This window comes from Gouania willdenowi, chromosome 9 (assembly GCF_900634775.1).
Source record: "Gouania willdenowi chromosome 9, fGouWil2.1, whole genome shotgun sequence".
Lineage (NCBI taxonomy): Eukaryota > Metazoa > Chordata > Actinopteri > Blenniiformes > Gobiesocidae > Gouania > Gouania willdenowi.
The window spans coordinates 33,750,721-33,771,917 of record NC_041052.1 but is presented as its reverse complement, the minus strand read 5'-3'; the positions used below and the strand labels follow the sequence as shown (position 1 = coordinate 33,771,917).

At 36.8% G+C, this 21,197-nt stretch overlaps 1 protein-coding gene and 1 long non-coding RNA gene across 2 annotated transcripts; both read left to right on the top strand.

Annotated features, from left to right (window-relative positions):
• Positions 1-1,945: 1,945 nt before the first annotated feature.
• LOC114470391 (uncharacterized) lies at positions 1,946-13,026 on the top strand. The gene is made up of 2 exons (XR_003674868.1): positions 1,946-2,024; positions 12,931-13,026. It is a non-coding gene; the product is annotated as an uncharacterized LOC114470391 (long non-coding RNA).
• A 900-nt stretch (positions 13,027-13,926) lies between these two features.
• On the top strand, positions 13,927-20,888 carry LOC114470390 (beta-1,3-galactosyl-O-glycosyl-glycoprotein beta-1,6-N-acetylglucosaminyltransferase-like). The gene is made up of 4 exons (XM_028458576.1): positions 13,927-14,445; positions 14,519-14,612; positions 17,814-18,218; positions 19,714-20,888. Exons 1-4 carry the CDS (start codon positions 14,138-14,140, stop codon positions 20,227-20,229), a joined length of 1,323 nt encoding a protein of 440 aa, XP_028314377.1. The 5' UTR covers positions 13,927-14,137; the 3' UTR covers positions 20,230-20,888.
• The last annotated feature ends 309 nt before the right edge of the window (positions 20,889-21,197 follow it).

Genomic DNA, 21,197 nt, shown 5'->3' with positions numbered 1-21,197 from the left:
GAAATGTTGTAGTGTCACTGTTCATAGGACACTTTTTCAATTTATTGTCTTTCAGAAATATAAAATAAAAATTGTAAAATTGTAATCTTTTTTTTCTTGTTATGTCATAGATTATCGTAGATTGATTTCTGACCAATATATCGATAATCGCAGTATTGTCATATCGTGAGCTTTGTATCGCGTATCGTATCGTGAGGTACCCAGAGGTTCCCACCCTAGTCAACATGCAGTCCACTAGTAGTACTAGTGCCACTAGTGGACTGCATTATATGAGGCAGGCGGGACAAGGGTTTTAATTGGTCAGTGTCAAACCAGTGTTTTTGCCAGTTTTAAAGGGCCAGCTCTGAATAGTACCTTGAGTTATACCAGCAATTGTTTTTTTAGAATTTTATGATGCTCATCCGATGTTACATTTGTATTCATATTACAGAAAAGTTTTCACCTCTAGTCCAGTAAACCTTGTTTTATTTGTTCTAACAATCACTAATGATTACTATTCCTTGCAGTATTTGTGGGAAATAAAACAATAACATGTCACTGAAATATACAGGTATATATGTAAAAATGTAAACTTTTTGAAACATTTTTTCTTTGTTTTTTTTAACAATAGGATCAATTTGATTTTGTGTTATTTTAAATGACATGTTTTCATGTGAATTGGAAATAAACCAAACAATGTCTTCTTTTAAGTAACATATTATAATACAAAATATATATTTTATTTAAAATGAATTCGTTTTCAATTGTTGCCCTGCGATGGACTGGCGCCCTGTCCAGGGTGTACCCCCGCCCAGCGCCCAATGAGAGCCAGAGATTGGCATCGACAGACCCCCGCGACCCTGAAAAAACAGGAACAAGTGGGTCTGAAAATGGATGGAATAATAGTTTTCAATTGTTAGCCTATTATGATGACTTGAAAATCAATATTCAACCATGCTCCTTTTTTAATCATATTGTTTCTAAAATGTAATTATAATTGTTATCATAGCAGAATTGTAATGTAAACTATTGTGATTGTAAAAACAACTGTGTTATTTATTACAGACAGTGTGAAATAAAATATTGAGTTTTCAGTGGAACCTAACTAACATTTTCTTACCCCAGACACAGCCTACAGCTGAAGCATTTTAATCTTTTTTTTAACAACATCCACATTAAGACAGACAGACAGATTGTTATGCATAATTTCATAATATCATAATTTTTCAAGTACATCTGCAGGGGTTCTGTGTGCTTTTTACACTTTTTGCACAAATAAATATTACCAGAAGGTGGCGGCAGACATCACGCACTATCATCTGCTAATCAAAGCTACTAGTGCTACTACTAAGAGCCAAAATTGCCTCGAGTGCTACAAGCAGGAGCCAAAAACGCCACTAGTAGTAATAGTAAGAGCCAAAAACGCCAATAGTAGTACTATTTTTTCTCTCAAACGTGGATCACTCCTGACCTGTTGTACATTTTATCTGGAATTCCTTTTTTTTCTTAGTTTACTGTATATAGAAAAATTCTGCACAAGTTCCAGTTGTTTTAAAGTGCACAATTTCAGTCGATTAACTATTTGAACTTTGAGATTCTGAACCGTTTCTTTCAAAATAAAAGGCATGAGTCCAACATGAGAGACTTTAAATATTATTTATTTTTCACCAGCTGTCCGTGACCCACACAGTACACGTCCGCGACCCACTTTTGGGTCCCGACCCACCAGTTGAGAATCGCCAATCAATATAATGCACTTTTATATTTTTATCAGTGATGTCTGTTGAATCATTGCTGAATGGTCACATTTCATGTTCTCTGATTTTGGGAATGAAGCAAAAAAATAATTATTTTGGAGGAAATGTGTTATCTCTGCACCTTTGTTGTCACATGGTGTGGTGCTTGCGAATCACAGAGATATTGTAAATTCCCCTGCTTATTGACCCTCCCACTACCCTCTGCTTGGGAAGAGCTGCCAGAACCACACCTCCCAACATGATAAGAGATAAAGGACTTAGAACCAACATCTGTGTGTCACCTAACAGGTAAGAACATTTATGTTTGACTTTACAACAGTTGCTTAATCAAAATGTATGCCAAAAGACATATTATTATGAAGTTAACTTATTTCAAACTATACAAACAGTACTTACATTTATCTTCAATCATATTTGATGACTTTTATTCAATCTATGACCAATTGCAAACCATATATCAATCATAATTTGTGAGATAAAATTAAAGCTTAAAGCCAACAATGGTGATGTTTTGGTTGAGGTTTGATTCCTGAAGTCAGCGTCTGTGTTGAAGTGCCCTCAGTAACACACTAGACACTGCTTTTTGGCTAAAATGAAAGCTAACAGTCAAAATAGGAAGTGTGTGTGTTCTAAATCAGTGTGTGTTAGAGATAGATTTAGTTATGTTGAAACCAATCTGGTTACGATGTGTGCTACTCATGTACAAGTACTGTCAATTGATTGAAATTGTACTCAAGTACAAGCTCAAGTAAGTCATACATAAAATACTGAAGTACAAGTAAAAAGTAGCTTGATTAAATATTACACAAAGTAAAAGTTTCTAGTTACTTTCAGCCCCAATGTTTAATTTTGGTAATAAAATAAATTGATATTTTGTGTATTTTTCGAATTTTTTTGTTCATTTTTTATTTTTTGTCTTTGTTTTGTCTTTCAAGAGTAATTTTTTAAATATTTTTTGTTGTCATTTAGTATGTTTTTCTTTACTTTTTATGTATACTTGTAGTCATCATGTGTGTTTTGGACTCATTTTGTGTATTTTTTTTATTTATTTTTGAAGTCATTTTTGTGTATCATTGTTGTCATTTTGTGTGCTTTTCCAATTGATAAATTTAATAAATAATCTCGCGTTTTTACGCATTCACAGTGTCAGCAGCTTCCTGTCTGAGTTCTCTCATTCCTGCCTTTTCTGTAATAACAGGGTTGTCTTTGGTCTGAATTATGGATTTGAATTATTCATCATTTTAAACTTCAGCAACCTGGTCGGTACCAAGTAATGAAGTGGATCAGATCTGAGCGAGTATAAAAGCTCCGCCTCCTGCTGTGCGCTGCACTAACACTGTTGCTCTTCACTGTCATCATGGATTTATATTCATTATATTTGTTTAAGATGTTAAGCTGTTCCTCCATTCATTGTAAAGACGCTCAGTCCGACAGTTCTCTCCATTGATTGGTCAGACCTTTCATGTACACGCGCACGTAACGAGGCTGTAATCATGGATTAAATTAGCGTGTTTTGATCATAGGTGATGGACCTTTGTAGTACAGTTTGTTTCTGAGAAGGAATGTTCGGTTAGTTCAAGCCAGCGAACAGAGATTAATCCAATCTAGATGCGTAGTTTACCCCCCTCATGTATAAATTTAAAAAGGAAGAGACCAAATCTTGCACAATTTGAGCTTAATCTATTTTCCACAAAGGCATCTGTATAAAATAAAAGGTTTGTCAAAATGTACAATTATTTTTAAAATGAAATAACACCAATAAATTCAATTCAATTTTTTTTTTTACAACTACATTTATGAACTCTAAAACAGTTCCATGTGGATATAATTACAGACTCATAAAACATGTAAGTTTTGTTTAGAATATATAATCTATAGATGAAATCGGACATCCACCACTTCAGGGCTTAATGCAGGAAAGAACAAAGGGTTTGTGTATTTTTGTTGTTGTTTTTAGTGTTTTTTATATTTTGTTATTATTTAGTATGTTTTTGTTTACTTTTTTTTTTTTTCTTGTCTGCACATGCTGTCAAAGGTCAACACCACAGGAAGTGCAATCAATATGAGACAGCAATGCATATTTTGTTATTGCAATAAAATACATTGATTTATTTTATTGCTTAATTGTGACCATCACCAGCCCTCCCTAAGGAAGGGTAAGAAGTCTTTTATTAGAGGGAGGATATAAAAAGGGAGAGCAGTGTTACACCTAAGTGGAGGGGGAGGGGGAAGGGGAGGGGAAAGGGAGCAGGGAGGAGAGACTCAAGGCAGGAAATAGAAAAGGTGGGGAAGAATAGACTGTTCTTCCTATACCAGCATATGTGCAAAAAAAAAAAAAAAAACGCTACTGCAAGCCCAGGAACTGCCCCAAGCACCCAACCCCCCAAGGGAAGGGCCCAGAGAGCCCCCCGCCCGAGCCCCCAGCAGAGGAGCCAAGGCCCCCGCCCAGCAGACGGCCAGAGCCGCGCGGAACGGGCAGCCGGTGGGCATCCGCCGGTGGGCCCAGAGCCAGCAGGGTCCGGACCCCAGGCCAGAAGGACCCGCAACGGAAGCAGCACCGAGAGCAGCGCCCCCAGGGACGACAACCACGCCCATAGTCGCCGAGGGCACCAAGGGGATGCTGCAAGCTGCCCCGCCGGCCCCCAGGCGCACCGACCAAGCACCCCAGAGCGCGCCAGATCGCCTTTCCTTGATGCCGCCCGCGCGATGCGGAACCAGGCCAAGATGCCCAGACCGGCCGGCGGAGCAACCCACCGCACCACCCCGCCACCCAACAACCCAGGACGCAAGTGCCGCCCCCAAGAGCAGCCACCACCATCCCGGACCCCCCCGTCCCGAAGCCACGAACCCCACCACCCCAGGCCCCCAGACGAGCCAACCCCCGAGCCACCCACCCAGCGCAGCAATGCCCGCCCCCCAAGCGAAGGCCACAGCCCCCCCACCAGCACCCCGGGCCGACAGGAGCCCCCCACGCCAAACCCAACGGGAGAGCCGGCGCCAAGCAAAGGCGGAGGAGGGGGGGAGGACGAGACAGGGGGACAGAGAGCAAGAGGAAAGAGTGGCAGAGAGACACGCAGGCCCCCGGCACCAAGGGCCACCCAGATTTGGACGAAGGGGGCAGGAGAGCAACACCAAACCGCCCAGGGACCAGAAGAGCACCCGAAAGGGACGCACGCCCCCACAGAGGCACCCAAAACACCCCAGCAACCCACTCAAGCCACCCAGGTCAAGGCCACCCCACAAGCCCATGGAGGTCCAGGACTACAGTTAGATCAGTGTGTTAGTAAAGAGTGGTGCTGGCAGTTGCTTGCAGGCTAGATCATCAGGCTAAGAAAGAAAAATCAAGATTCAATGCAATTAGAAAAGGAGTCCAACGCTCCTCAAAGCAGGTTATTTTATTTTTTCTGAGAGCAGACATCTTTTCCATGGAAATAAATTCTCTGAGGAGATTTTGCCATTGGTTTATGTTTAAGGATTTTTTATCTTTCCAATTCACTAATATTGTTTTTTTTGCTATGGCAAGTGCCGCAAGGATGGATAGTGATTGGTTTGCTGGAATATCAAGAATAGTCAGGTCTCCTAACAGACATAGATTTGGAGATAGAGGAATCCTGTAGTCCAAAATGGAGGACAGTTTTTCAGTGATTAGAAACCAAAACTGTTGAACTGGCGAACAAAGCCATACAGCATGTAAATATGAATCAGCTGTTCCCTGGGTGCACTGAGAGAAGATGTCTGTTGGGGAGAAGCCCATTTTATACATTTTCTGTTGGGTAATGTGGGATCTGTGGAGGACCTTGTATTGAATTAGCTGAAGATTTGTGTTTTTAGTCATCTTAAAGGTATTGCAACAAATTTCTGTCCAGAAATCGGTGTTCGTGGTGATTGAGAGTTCAGCTTCCCATTTAGCGATTGGCAAGTAATTAGAGTTAGTGTTCAAGAGTGCTCTGTATATTTTTGAGAGTTTTTTTGTTTTTGTTGAGATATTTTTCATATATATGGCCAGTTCTGGAGGTTGCAAGGTGATTAAATCTATTGCCGTATTTTTCTTAATTGTCTCTGTTACTTGTAGGTATTGAAGAAAATTACTTTTATTTATATTAAATGTTTGGGTTAGATTGTTATATGTCCTGAGCTTATCATTTTCGGAGAGTTCTTGGAGATGAATATTTCCGCTATCTTCCCATGTTTTTAGATAGAGCGGTGTTTTTCTGTTTCTAAAGTCAGGGTTGTGCCAGATTGGAGACAGCATGTTAGTTTTTAATTGAACATTTGTAATGTCCAGGGCTTTCCACCACGCAGTCAGGGTGGAGGCAATCAGTGGGTTTTTAAAGCAGTTATGACGTTTGAGGGTCACAGTGATAAAAGGGAGATCAGAGAGTTTAATATGTTTGCAGTCTAGCTGTTCTATTTCTAGCCAGGTGTTGTGGTATTCTTTTGGTTTTAGCCATTAAGTTAAATATAGAATTTGGTTTTCTAGGTAATAATGCGTGAAACTAGGGGCTTCCAACCCTCCCTCGCTTTTATTTTTTTGAAGAGTTGAAAGGCTTATTTTGGGTTTTTTATTCCTAGCATAGAATTTTGTAATTGCAGAATCTAATCTTTTGAACCATTGCGTTGGTGGTTTCAGTGGGATCATAGAGAACAGATAGTTTAATTTAGGTAAGATTTTCATTTTAACTGAGGCTATTCTGCCAAGGAGTGAGATGGGGAGATTGTTCCATCTCCGCAGGTCTTCTGTTACTTTATCCAACAGAGGGTCTAGGTTCAGTTTAATTAATTCATTTAGGTTTGGTGATATATTTAAGCCGAGATATTTAATTATATTTGTGGGGGAGGGGTACTGTGGGTTTTGGGTTGCTGGGTTCCATGAATTTTTCGTTAAAGGAAGGATTGATGATTTTGACCAGTTAATGGAATAGTCTGATAGTTTAGAGAAGCTGTTTATTAGTTTAAATAATTCTTCTAATGAGGATTGGGGTTCTTCCAAATAGAGTAAAATATCATCCGCATAAAGATTAATTTTGTGTTCTGAGATGGATGAGTGGATTCCTTTAATAACAGAGTTCTGACGAACAGCTGCTGCGAGAGGTTCAACAAATATTGCAAAAAGCAAAGGTGAGAGTGGGCAACCTTGTCTCGTTCCCCTCTGCAGTGTGAAGCTTTGGGATGTTATTTTGTTTGTGGTTACTGAGGCCTTAGGTTTAGAGTATAGGGTGGAGATCCATTGTATGAATGAATCTCCAAAGCCAAATTTGCCAAGGACAGCAAGGAGGAATGACCAGTTGACTCTATCAAATGCTTTTTCTGCGTCTAGTGACAAGATTATTGTTTTCTTTTTAGAGTTCTGTGCCATGTTGATCAAATTAAACAGTCTTCTAACATTGTCTGTGGAGTGTCTATTTTTAATAAATCCTGTCTGGTCTTGGTATATAATTGACTGTACGACTTTCTCTAACCTGGAAGTGAGTGCTTTGGAAATAATTTTTATGTCTGTGTTAATCAGTGAAATGTCCTGAGGTAAGTTTAAAGTTTGACCTGAATTATCAGAAATTGCCGCTATGAAATAGTTTTTTTTGTTGTGTTTAAGCTGATTTGCTAAATATTTGCCTGATTTATTATTGTAGTCGAAGTTTTTGTACCGTAATTGCTGTAAAATAAAATCCGTTTTTTTAGATAAAATTATGTCCAGATTAAGTTTTGTATTTTGGAGTTTTTTTCCATAAAAGTTCAGACGGGTTAGCTGCGTATTCTTCCGTAAGTTTCTTAATTTTTTCTTCAATCGTTTTTTCTGCTATCTGTTCCTGTTTTTTCTTATAAGAAGAGTATGATATAATCTTCCCTCTGATGACAGCCTTGCCGGTTTCCCAGAGTAAGGACGGTGACACTTCCAGAGAATCGTTTGTTAATAGAAAGTCCTCCCATTCTTTTCTTATCATTTTACCAAATTCACTGTCATTAAGTAATGAAGTATTAAAGCGCCACAGAGAGGATAATTTCTGATTAGAGTCACACTTCAGGGTGAGGGATATTGGGGCATGATCGCTAATGATTATAGGATGTATTTTAGAGGAAATCTTATGTGCAATGGATTTATTTGAGAGAAAAAAGTCAATTCGGGAGAAGGATTTATGCACAGGGGAGAAGAAAGTGTATTCTTTTTTAGTTGGATTGTTCAGTCTCCATACGTCACCTATTCCAAGATCATCCATGTAATTCATTAATACTTTAGCAGATCGAGACGGTTTTGTATTTGGGCACTTACTGGATCTGTCTAATGATGTGTTGAGTGTCAGATTGAAGTCACCTCCGATGATTACAGATGAATCTGCAGATAGGTCCGATAGCTCCGAAAAAAGTCTCTGGAAGAGTTCAGGGTCGTCGTTATTGGGGGCATAGAGGGTTAGAATTGTGAAACATTTATTATAGATTACCACTTTGATAATAATATATCTACCCTCTGGGTCTATGGTGGAGTTGATTATGTTAAAGAGCAACCTTTTGTTGAAAAGAACCGAGACTCCTCTTTGCCTGGAATTGAAACACGAATTATATATTTTGTTAAAATTTGAGTCTGTCAGAGATTTTTCTTCTGAATGAAGTAAGTGAGTTTCTTGAAAGAAAACAATGTCTGCATTTAATCTTGATACATATTCAAATGTTTTTGTTTACTTTTTATGAATACTTGTAGTCATCTTGTGTGTTTTGGGACTCATTTTGTGTAAGCAAGTAATTTTTGTGTATCATTGTTGTCATTTTGTGTGTTTTTCTATCTTTGCATATATTTGTAGTCGTCTTGTGTTTTTTACAAGTACAAGTAAAAAGTAGCTAAATTAAATAGTATTCATAGCAAAAGTTAGTAGTTACTTTCACCCCCCACATTTATTTTTGGTAATAAATCATGCCAAGGTTCCCTTGCATACAGGAAACATCTCATGTAGAAACTTATGAATCTAGATAATTATAACTTGGATTAATCTCCATTAGTACGCTTCAACTAACCAAACATTTCCTGTCAGAGAGAAGCTGTCTTACGAACAACACGCTAATTCAAGCCAAGTGTTTTCAGCCTCGGTACATGGGGTGGAGATTGCAGCGTCGAACCAATCAATGGAGAACCTGGCAAAGCGACCGTCTTTACAATGAACTGCTTATTATCTTAAACAAATGTAATGAATTTAAATCCATGATGACAGCAAAGAGCAACAGTGTTAGTGCAGTGCACCAAAAGGCGGAGCTTTTATACTCGCTCAGATCTGATCCACTTCATAACTTGGTCCTGACCAGGTTAGGTGTTGCTTGAGTTTAAAATGATGAATAATAATTAAAATCCATAATTCAGACCAAAAACAACACTGTTGATACAGAAAAGGCAGGAATGAAAGAAGTCAGGCAGGAAGCAGCTGACACTGTTAATGTGTAAAAGCGTGAGAGTATTTATGATATGTACTGTATATAAAAAGTAACCATGGTGATTTAGATCAGTAAAACTTTAGCCAGCTTTGTAGTCCAGCACACAATGATTAAATCCTGGAAGTTAGCGCCGTAAGAAGTCATCTCACTTCTTAACATATGTAGGCCCAAAAAGGAAGAGACTAAATCTTGCACAATTGGAACATCGATTATAGTCCACAAAGACATCTGTATAAAATAAAAGTGTTGTGCAAATATAAAATTATTTTTTAAATAGAATAACACCAATAAATTCAATTAAAAAAAAAAAAAAAATCTCAGTTTATGAAGAGACCATGGAATTAAAAAAACCAATAATATACTCAGTAACAGTTGGGTGTAGAAATGTAACTAATTACTTTACTTCTTTAAAAAGGTACTTAAGTACAACTAACATTACTAATTCAGAAATATACTAAAAAAATAAATAAAAATTAAATACAATTACCCCATTAAGGAACTAAATTTCAGTAATTTGTCAGTATTTGTAATCCATTACTTTCACCTCTGCCAATCCCTTACAGTTTCAAGCAAGTAGTCTAAATGTATATATTTCTGGAACAGTTGATTAGAACCCCCCCCATAAAAACAAAACAAATAACAAAACAAAAAAAGACACACAAGGCCTTTCAAGAACATAGTTTCTCTAAGAATTTAGGAAATAGACATATCTACATATTATGCAAAACTGCAAGAGATTCAAAAATTAGTTAAGAAGTCAGGAACATCGAAGTCAAAAAAGGGTCCCCAATTTTTTTGGATTATATATTGCTTTGACTTCTAAATGTATGTTATCATTTCCAAAAGTAAGCTAGACAACATTTGTTTTAACCATTGGGAGGCACTAGGTCTGTTCATATTTTTCCAATTTAAAGCAATACATCTTTTAAAAAAGAACCTTTAAGCTTGAAAATTTCTGTTAAGGATCCCCTATTCGTAGGTGGTCTTACAACAACGGTAGAATTTTCTACATGTAATTGTTCTGGTGAAGACTTTTTCAATGCTTAATGTGTTTGGTAAGGCAATGAAAGGGTTGGTACTTAATCACATTAGGAAGGGCCTCTGTTTGTCTTTCAGGGTGGAAGTACGACTCATGTGAGGTTTTTACGAATTCTTTGAGTTCCTGTTCCTCCTAATACAACAGTATCTTCAGAGGTGGTAAAGGTACTAGTTTTCAGTACTCAAGTAAAAGTATAAATACTTCAATAAAAAATGACTCTGGTAAAAGTATTGAAGTTGCTCCCTTACTTGAGTAAAACTAAAAAAGTACATGGGGTTTTGGTGGTAATGCCCCCCTAGTGATAAAAAGTTTTCATTACAGTTTTCCCAAATTAATTTGAAAAAATACAATTCATAATATAACGTACAGATTATACAAATATTTTAAGTGCCAAAAAAAACCACAGTGGCTATGAAATAATAAAATTTGAAATAATAAAATTTGATAGAAGTTGCCAATATATTTGTACAAGTTATAAATACTTATTCATTACTTATAGTGTTGTTTGGTCCATGATAAGAGTACATGTACAAAAGCATACAAGCAATAAAAAACAAATAAAAGTTTTTATATTTATATGGTTGAAATTAAATTCATTCAGTTTCCTTTGCACATTTAACTATATAAATAATCTCCTTTTAAACAATCTATTTGACAATCATGTTTGTTCTCCAACATAATGAACCATAGAGGACAAATACAATAAACAGGAACTGATTCCCTGTGAAAACTATATTTTTATGCATTTTGTAGGTGCTTTATAATAATAATAATAATGGCTTGGATCTATATAGCGCATTCTTCGAGGAGACTCAAAGCGTGTAACAGAAACCATTATTCATTCACACCAGTCACTCACACAGTCATACCAGTGGTGGTAAGCTACAATGTAGCCACAGCTGCCCTGGGGCAGACTGACAGAGGCGTGGCTGCCATTTTGCACCTACGGTCCCTCTGTCCACCACCAACATACATGCACAATTCATACTCACTCATACAAGGCAATGTGGGTAAAGTGCCTTGCCCAAGGACACAACGACAATGACTCGGTTAGAGCGGGATTTAAACCCCCAACCCTTCAGTCACTGGACAACCCACTCTACCACTGAGCTATTTTGACATCCTTTAACTAATATTAGCCAATGAGAACATAAACAGTGCGTACTAACCTGTTATTAGATATAAATGTGTGTGACGACACGGCAGGTGTTTTATGAGGTTAGATGTGTTCCCTCCTTTGGCTTCTATAACTTGATGGAAGCTCCACTTTACCGTCTCTACCTTGTTTAAAGCCAAAATAGTTCCAAATGTGACTTTTGGAGTTCGTTTTTTTGAGCAAAATTAGTGATGCCACTGACGGTCGACGCTGCGGCAAACTCACCGCTCGGGTCCGGTGCTTCAGCCATGGGGAGTGTGTTGTCTAGTGTTTGTGACGGTGTGCGCTGTTTGTTTTGAACCGTAATTCTATCAAATTGTAGCTGTCTTTGTTCAGCACGTATTCGTGTCTGTGGTTCAGCCAACAGAAACACACGAACAGATCAGCTAACAGACAGGTGGAACCAGTGTGCGGAAGCGAAGGACGCTGACATGCTCACCTTTGTGGCCATGTCTGTTTACATGTTAATCACGGCAGAGAGTTTTCTGGAGGCGCGGCTTCTGCAGCTCAGTGCCAGTTACGTCTTTTTACGTTGTGACTTCATCTTCGAAGGACTGAAAGTAACAAGCTCATTTTTAAAATGTAAGGAGTAGAAAGTACAGATATTTGTTTGAAAAAGTAAGAAGTAAAAGTAAAAAGTCTCAAAAAAAATACTCAAATAAAGAAAAAAACTACTTAGGTACAGTAACAAAGTGTTTGTACTTCGTTACTTGTCACCTCTGGTTTTGTACAGGTGAAAGTAATGGATTACAAGAACTCAAGTTACTATAATTGAGTTGCTTTTATGGGTACTTTTTTGAGAATATTTTGAGTATATTTCTAAATACGCAATTTTACTTGTACTTAAGTATGTTTTAAAAGAAGTAAAGTAATTCATTACAATTCCTGACTCAATTTTTAGTGAGTAAATAATATTTTTTTGCAATAACTTTTTAAATTTCCATTTAATGGTCTCTCACATTGTATATAATCCTAATGTTGTTAGTCGTGCCATTTCTGATCAACATCCAGCTACGTTCTAGGGTTCAGGTTGTGGTGTCTACCTATTGTGTTGTTAACCACATGGCACATTTCACATGGCACTGTTTTAGAGTTCATAAACGTAGCTATACTTCGAGCCTGAGAATTTGCTTTATTTTCAATTGAATTAATTGGTGTTATTTTATTTTAAAAATAATTGTACATTTTGTCAAACAATTTATTCTATACAGATACCTTTGAGGAAAATAAATTAAGTTCCAATCGTACAAGATTTGGTCTCTTCCTTTTTAAGTTTATACCTGAGATGTTTACTGTATGTACCAAAAAAAAACACGAGGGGTGAAAGTAACTAGTAACTTTTACTTTGTGGAATATTTAATTGAACTACTTTTTACGTGTACTTGAGTATTTTATGTAGGACTTACTTGTACTTGAGTACAATTTACTGACAAAGATTGTCACATACTTCAGTGATGAACTCTTTCATGTTTATTCTTTTTATTTGTACTATTTCTTGAGCCGCTGAAACACAAGTAATTTCCCCCTGGGATAAATATAGTACTTCTAATTCTGACTCTGATTTTATTTTATTTTATTTTTTACAGGTTCTGTAATGAAAGAAGGAAGTAATTTGCTTGAATCAATAATGTGAGTGTGAGGGTCGCTCAGTAAGTTATTAAAGACTATAAAAAAAGATGGTTAAAAAAATACATAAAGTAGTGCTTTTTATATTTTCTTCGATTATTATCATACTTCCTAAATAATTAAAACACCTAAACATTGTGGGTTGGAGTCAATTACAATTACAATTATCCACATTCAATTAGAATTCAATAATGATTATGGTAACTGGCATTTTTTCCAATTACAAATAAGCTAAAATGATTTTTTTTCCCGTTAAAGTCAATTACTAAATTTCAATTGCAATTTTACAAACTTTTATTCAACTTTTATTCATATAACATTGTATTGTGGTTTTGTATGAGTGTACGATGTCATTTTAACATCTTTACATTAACATTTTAGTGCATTTATTATAATATCTTATGTAAACGCTCAACTAGGGACAAGACGTGGAATTTATTAATAGCTATAAACTCTGTACAAAACGTCAGTAACATTCACATTATTGTTACTCTGTGAAATTGTATTGTCCCTTTTAAAAAAAATACATATCATATCTTAACTCTAACCCACTAACCCTTCTAATCATTACTACCTGTATGGGTGTGAAAATTCACTGACAGGTGGTGGCAAAAATTGATCTGAAACACATTTGAATAATTGTTAACTACGTATGTGTAAGTCATAGAACTGTTTTGCATTTAATCAAATTATAATTGACAATTTGTATAGAATTTCCCTGATTACAATTACAAAGTCAATTATCCTAACTCAATTACAATTCAAATATGATAGCAACGGTAACAGATTTTTTTCAATTACAATTACCATTATAATTACACCATAATTATAATAAATTATCAATTACATGATTACAAATATAATTGGCCCCAACCCTGGTTGTAACTATAATAAATGTAAATAAAATAAACAGTCAAATAGAATAAACGTTAAATGGACTTGATATCCCCACACTGAAGTAGTCTCAAAGCACTTTACAATATCAGCTCATTCACAAGCCAATGGGACTGAATTGCCATGCAAGGCACTAGTCGACCATTGGGAGCAACTTCGGGTTCAGTGTCTTGTTCAAGGTCACTTTGACGCATAGACATCCAGAGGTTGAACCCCCAACCTCTGGATCAGAAGACAACCCCTCTTCCACCTGAGCCACGGTCGCCTGGAATAATGCAGTGGTTCAGGAAGTGCCGGTTGCAATGTCTAGTAAAGCTCACTGTCATAGTCGGATCACTGGGGTTACTTTCCCTAATCATTAAAGTGAATACTGGCAATGGATCCACCCACATCCTCAACTACGACTGGTTGGAGTATACAGATGCCGATGGTGGCCCGGAGAGGGCGTGCAACTGTTCAGCCATTCTACAGGGAGACGAAGAAGCAGTGCGTCAGGCCAAAATACTCACCATCACGAAGGAGTTTCGTAAGAGCATCCAGATCCCTGATGACTTTTACACCAGTGAGGCCCAAGACTGCAGGTACTGTATGTTTAAGAATCAAAAACACTCACTACCTGAGGGTATCTGGGCTAATAGAGGCTTGCATTTACAGAAGATTCAAGTTGAAACGGAAGTATTTAACAATGCCGCTAAGCAAGGAAGAAGAGGACTTTCCCTTGGCCTTTTCCATTATCGTACATCACAAGGTATGTCATTCGAGATGCTTTGTTTTTCCAAATTTCACTTGCAAAATATGTTTGGTAACACTTTACTTGAAGTTTTATACATAAGGCTGACATTACGCTGCCATTATTATGACATGACACCTGTTATTTGCATGAATAACGTGTCATTAAGGCTGTCATTAAGTGTTGTACGTTAATATTGTTACCCTAACTCCTAACCCTTTGTTACCCTAACCTTAACGCTAACCCTACCTTGCCCTACCGCTAATGCTAGGTTAATGCTAACATTAGGCTAATGCTAATGCTAATGCTAGGCTAATGTTAACGTTAGGCTAAAGCTAGCATTAGGCTAATGCTAACTTTAGGCTAATCTTAATTTTTTTTATTCAGTTTATTTCTGACATGGTTACATTCTCTTTTTTTGTTTTTTTTTTCTTTTTGTCCATGCCGAAAAAGGAGACGAGAGAAGCAGTTTGCTTTTCTAAGTCCCGTCTCCTGTTTTGAACACAGAAAATTTACATCAAAGCTTGTCTCTCTGATCAAACATTCTTAGGTTGTTCTGAAGACAATTTCATCATTTTTTATTTTATTTTTGTCCTTTTTTTGTAGGATTTATTATTATTATTATTATTATTATTATTATTATTATTATTATTATTATTATTATTATTATTATTAATAATAATAATAATAATAATTTTCAGTTTATTTGTTTGTTTTAGTCTAACAAATAAATATTCAAACATAAATCACAATTGAAAAATATATATATAACAAGACTGAAACAGGCAAAAGCATAAATGCCTAAATGCCCAACATAAATCATAATGTTCATTACCTTTCTCAATAATACACACAAAAGAAATGCAAGCATTTAACAAAGTACAAAAAAAGAAAAGAAATATATAGTGTAGATACACATGTACTTTATTTTATATACACCATTTAACAAAGAACACAAACATATTTCTACTGCTTCACATAACTCTCTAAAATATATTGTGACATTTTCTTTTTAAATTAAATAATGTGTCACTCATTTTTATTTCTATATCAACATTAATTCAGAAATTAACACCTTGAACAGACAGACATCTTCGTCTTACTTCTAAACTTGCTTTTGGTAAAATAAACATAAATTGATCTCTGAGGCTGTATTTGCTGCTCTGTAGTGAGAAGTATTTATGAACGCCTTCTGGAAGAGCATTTATTTTAAATTTGAACATTATCTGTGTTATTTTAGAATAACACAGTATCTTTAAATTTCATCAGTTTTGATTTAATGAATAATTTATTATGGTTTTAAAAGTGGTTCCCCAGAGTTCTACACATTATTCAAAATTACACCAGATAATGACAGCGTAATAATAATAATAATAATAATAATAATAATAATAATAATACATTTGATTTACACTCAAAGACACTTTACAGCATAAAAACAACAAGAGTATTGATAGAAGAAATGTCAGCCTTAAGTTTCAAACTTCAAGTAAAATGTTACCAGATATTTCTCCTGATTCTTACAGTTTTTAAGCAGCTAAATTCAAATTTGAAAACACTTCTGTTCTGTATGATCTTGCTGTTCTTCTACCCATCTGCTTTAAATACATTTACTAGGGAATGTCTTTAAAGCGTGTTCTCTAATAAATGTGCACTATCAAGGGGTGTCCCGATAATGAGTTTTCACTTCCGATACGATAACAATAATGTAGACTGGAGAGTTTGCCGAAATCAATATCTTCCCAATATCAGCATGGATCATCAGTGTTGGGGAGTAACGGGTTACATGTACCAGTGTTATGTAATCAGATTACAAATTATAAGTAACTGTAATCCGTTACAGTTTATTACTGGATGTGTAAGAATCTCTACTAGATATTGTGGTGTTTGAAAGTAAAATGACACATTGCACATGGAGTCATTATGTTTTGGAGAACTTCTGTATTAATTGAGTAAAATCTTTAATAATTTAGGGCTCTATTCTCCCATGTGCGTAGGTCCAAAAAGCAGTGCAGCGGCGCTGTTTTTAGCTGCGCGTTATTCTCCCCCTGTACTTAAGTCAGTCACTGCGCGCCTTCATCCCAGTTATGCACTGTGGGTGAAGCAGCCCTGAAATGTGGGTGTTCCCATTCAAATCTGGCTTTACGCGCATTCTCCGATGTGCTTAAGTCCTTTTCCGGTTACGCGCTTCTAACTATATTGCACTACAAATATGGACTTAGTTACATTTGAAGCTACACAGACTCGTGTGTTGCGCAGCAGCAGCTGTGATCACTCAGCTGCTGCTGCGCGATTAATTAAAACTCTGACAGATGCAGACTTCTGTCCATGTTGGTCACAGTGATTCAACCCCACCCCCTCACTCAGGTGTAAGACTGCCCTCTCTTTTTATATTCTCCCTTTAATAAAGTGTTTCTTACCCTTCCTTAGGGAGGGCTGGTGATGGTCACATTTATGCAGTAAAATAAATTCATTTATTTAATTGCAATGACAAAACATGCATTGCTGTCTTAAAAAGATTGCACTTCTTATAGTGTTGACCTTTGACAGCATGTGCAGACAAGGTAAAAAAAAACAAACTAAATAAATAAATAAAACTGGGTGTTATGGAAGCCAATAGTTCTGTTTCACTGCAAACATCCCTCTGTTAAAGCAGGATGCTCTGTGGCCGGGTTATTTCCTCATATCTCCAGCGCATCTATCTCAGTCACGCTTTACAGCGATGATGATGATGACGGTGATGATGATGACGATGATCAAGGAGAAAGATTTTAACTGCAATAATCTGATCAATGATCTGATCAAACCAACCTGTTACATTGTTTATCAACAAAGGTGTTTCAAATTAAAAGTGAACTTTATTATTTTCACGGATTTCAATGACATTTACAAGTGTTGGCAAAATTCCATGTTCCATGATTTCCAGACAGCCCAAAAAAATGACATCACCGCCTCCTTTCCTTTAGCCCACCATCATTCACACATAGGCGCTTTTTGCCTCCTTACTCGCGGTGGGCGTGTCAGCAACCTGGACCAGAGAATACGCGTAGGAGAGAAGACGGGAGAATAGACCCCTTAGTTTTTTTAGTAACTAAATTCAGTTGATGATATGGACTACATTTTGCAATAAATGTGACAAAAAGTAAACAGAGGAAAAGTATGCCGTGTAGTAAACATTGTAGATGAGATGAATACAACTTTTCTTATCAACACCTTCAGGTGCAGAACTTTGAACGACTGCTTCGGGCCATCTACGCACCTCATAATATTTATTGTATTCACGTGGACCAAAAATCGGCAGTTTCTGTGGTCTCCGCCATCAAAGCCATTACTTCCTGTTTCCCAAACATTTTTTTGGCAAAGCGGACCGAGAGCGTAACCTATGCTTCTTGGTCACGAGTCCAGGCTGATCTCAACTGTATGGCAGATCTCTATAACTCCAGCATAAAGTGGAAATACTTCATCAACCTTTGTGGGCAAGATTTCCCTCTTAAAACCAACCTGGAGATTGTGAGGATGTTACGTTCCTTTAAAGGAGAGAACAGCTTGGAATCGGAGAAAATGAGTGAAGGAAAGAAGGAGAGGGTGAACAATGTTTTCAAGATAGTTGATGGGCATCCCAAGGTACTTGTTTCATTTTTTTTATTTCTGCTAATTAGTGTCATTAGTGTCACTATTGTTATCCTTAAACTTTATTCTGGTTAATATTATCATTCCATCTTACTCCTACTCCTCCCTCATTTTTTAAAGGGGACATATCATGGTTTTAAATCCTTCCTTTTTACATATAAATCATACAGTTGTGGTCTATATAAAGCGGAACTGCACTGCTTGGGTCTGAATTCCTCATTATTATAGCTCCACAGGCCCCTTTTCTACCCCTTTTCTGATGTGCTTCTAAGAGCAACTCGTTTTGGTGCGGTCTCTTTAAATGCAAATGAAACACTTCATACCCCGCCCCCCCTCCAGGTTCAACTCCACTCTGCTCGGCCATTTTTGTAGTTTGATAGAAGAGATATGGCTATGTAGCGGCGCAGAAAAAGTTTATTCACACGTTATTTACACAATGTCAACAACAGAAGACTTGTCCATCCAGCCTTACATGTTTGAGCCAGAGTCTGACCCGGCGGAGCGAGATGAAAATGATGATGATGAACCTGCAGAACCCTAACAAGTGAGCTAACACAAGCACCGAGCTAACGCTAGGGCCAAGCTAACGTCACGAAATGCATTTTAATACAGTCTTTTCGGAGACAAAAACGGCAAAATGAGATGAATAATGAAAACTTTAGACTTAAATTAAACCACGTAGGCCATATCATCAAGGATCTAAAATGAGCACACAGCGCTAACATATGACAATAATGGGTCAACATATGTGACATTTTGGCAGTTCCGCTGACGTTATTGTTCAAAAAACGTAATAGAGAATCGAAAAATCGAAACAGATTGAAAAATATGACCAAAACAGAATATAAAGAAATCAACGGAGCACCTGAAGAGATTAATTTGAACTTTTCTGTGCTTCTAAACAATCTAAATATACACCAAAATGCATTTAAGGGCTAAAAAAGTGGATTTAGCATGATATGTCCCCTTTAACTGATTCAACAAGTTTGGTGTAAAAATGTTTAAATATTTTCTGACCATTCTGCTATGTTTTAGCTTTTTTCTAACTTTTGAACTTTTTCAACTGTTTAACTTTTCATTTTCTCATCCACATTTTCAACATTGGAAACCTTCAACTCTGAACTTCAATTGATTTCAACCATTCAACATATTTAGCTGTCTGTTCACCTTCAACCCATTTCAACCCTTTTCAACTTTTTAAACCATTACAATTTTTTTCAACTTTTCAACTCTTTTCCATCTTTTCCAACCCATTTCAACATTTTATTTTTAACCCATTTAAACTTTTTTCAACTTTCTTTTCTTTCTTTTTTTTTTAAACCCATTTCATCCTTTTTTCAACCTTATTGCTAATGTTCAGCTAATGCTAGCTTAGTCTTAACACTAGGTTATCATATAAAGCAGTACACTAGCATTTTCTTCAGGAAATGCAAATATTCTCGCTCTATTTGCCAAAACCACCTTCACATTTCCTCTTTTCATTTCTCAGAAAACAGGTGAGAAAAAAGAGAAGCCTCCCTTTGATCTGCCAATTCTGTCAGGAAGCGCCTACATCGTGGTTAACCGAGGTTACATCCGCAGTGTATTAGAAGACAGTCGAATACAAACTCTGATTGAATGGGCTAAAGACACCTACAGTCCTGATGAGTTTCTGTGGGCAACTATCCAAAGAATGCCTGGTATTCCTGGTTCGAGGTGGCCTCATGTCAAACATGACATGACAGATCTCAATTCACACGCACGCCTAGTAAAGTGGCAGTGGCACGAAGGCCCTCAAGGTTCGCTGGAGGCAGCGTACCCAAAATGTGAAGGCACACACAATAGAGGAATATGTGTGTATGGAGCAGGAGACCTACCATGGTTACTGGAACATCATCACTTATTTGCCAATAAGTTTGACACTGACTTTGATGCCATTGCTGTGTACTGTTTGGAAAAATATTTGAGACAAAAAGCACTGTCTGACTTACAATCAATAACTCTTTTCCCTCTCAAGATGTGGTAATAGAAAATTAAAAAAAAGAAAGAGAAAAATGATTTTTACATCCATCTAATGATCCAGTTTTTTGGAATGACATTGAATCCTAGTTAAAGGTGAGGCAGGGTTTAATCTGGCTGGTTAATGGACATTATGCTGTCATTAATATGACATGACACCTGTCTTTAGCATGAATAAGGTGTCATGAAGGCTGTCATTAAGTGTTGTTCGTTACCCTAACCCCTAACCTGACTCCTTATTCCCAACTTAACGGTCCAGAACCGTTCAGGGGGTTTTGTTGAGAAAATATGACCATGCACCTAACCCTGACCCTAATCATACCTGAACCCACTAGATCCCCCCACCTAACCCCAAAAATGCCAACATAGCTCCAAAGATGTCATAATTTAGTGAACGACACTTAATGACAGCCTTCATGACACCCTATTCATACTAATGACAGATAATGACAGTGTAGTGTTAGCCTTATGCAGGGTTGGGGTCAATTACATTTTTCAATGTTCAATTACAATTCAATTCCGATTAAGGTTACCAGTACAATTAACATTACAATTATTATTTTTCCCCTGAAATTCAATTACATTCTCAATTTCTAAAGTTCCAAAAAAAAAGGTTGGGAACCACTGCAACTAAATACTGTTTTTTTCCCACTTATTTAAAAATGAGATTCTTTAAAATGTGTGTTATCACTCGTTCATTCTATTGATTTTTTAAATAGTTCTCCAAGCAAAATTTTGTAGTCGGACAAATGGGCAAATTGGTATTGAGCCAAAAAAGTTTGAAAACCAGTGACTTTAGACTGACAAACATTCCCACAATGTAGCTACTAGGGGTGGGATGATACATAGAGCTGGGCAATATGCACCAAAACTCATATTTCCATATTTTTTCTCAAAATGATGATAAAGGTAGACCAGAAAGGGTTAAATTTGCCAATGCAGGATGCCACAAAGGTAAATTTATTAAATAACAGC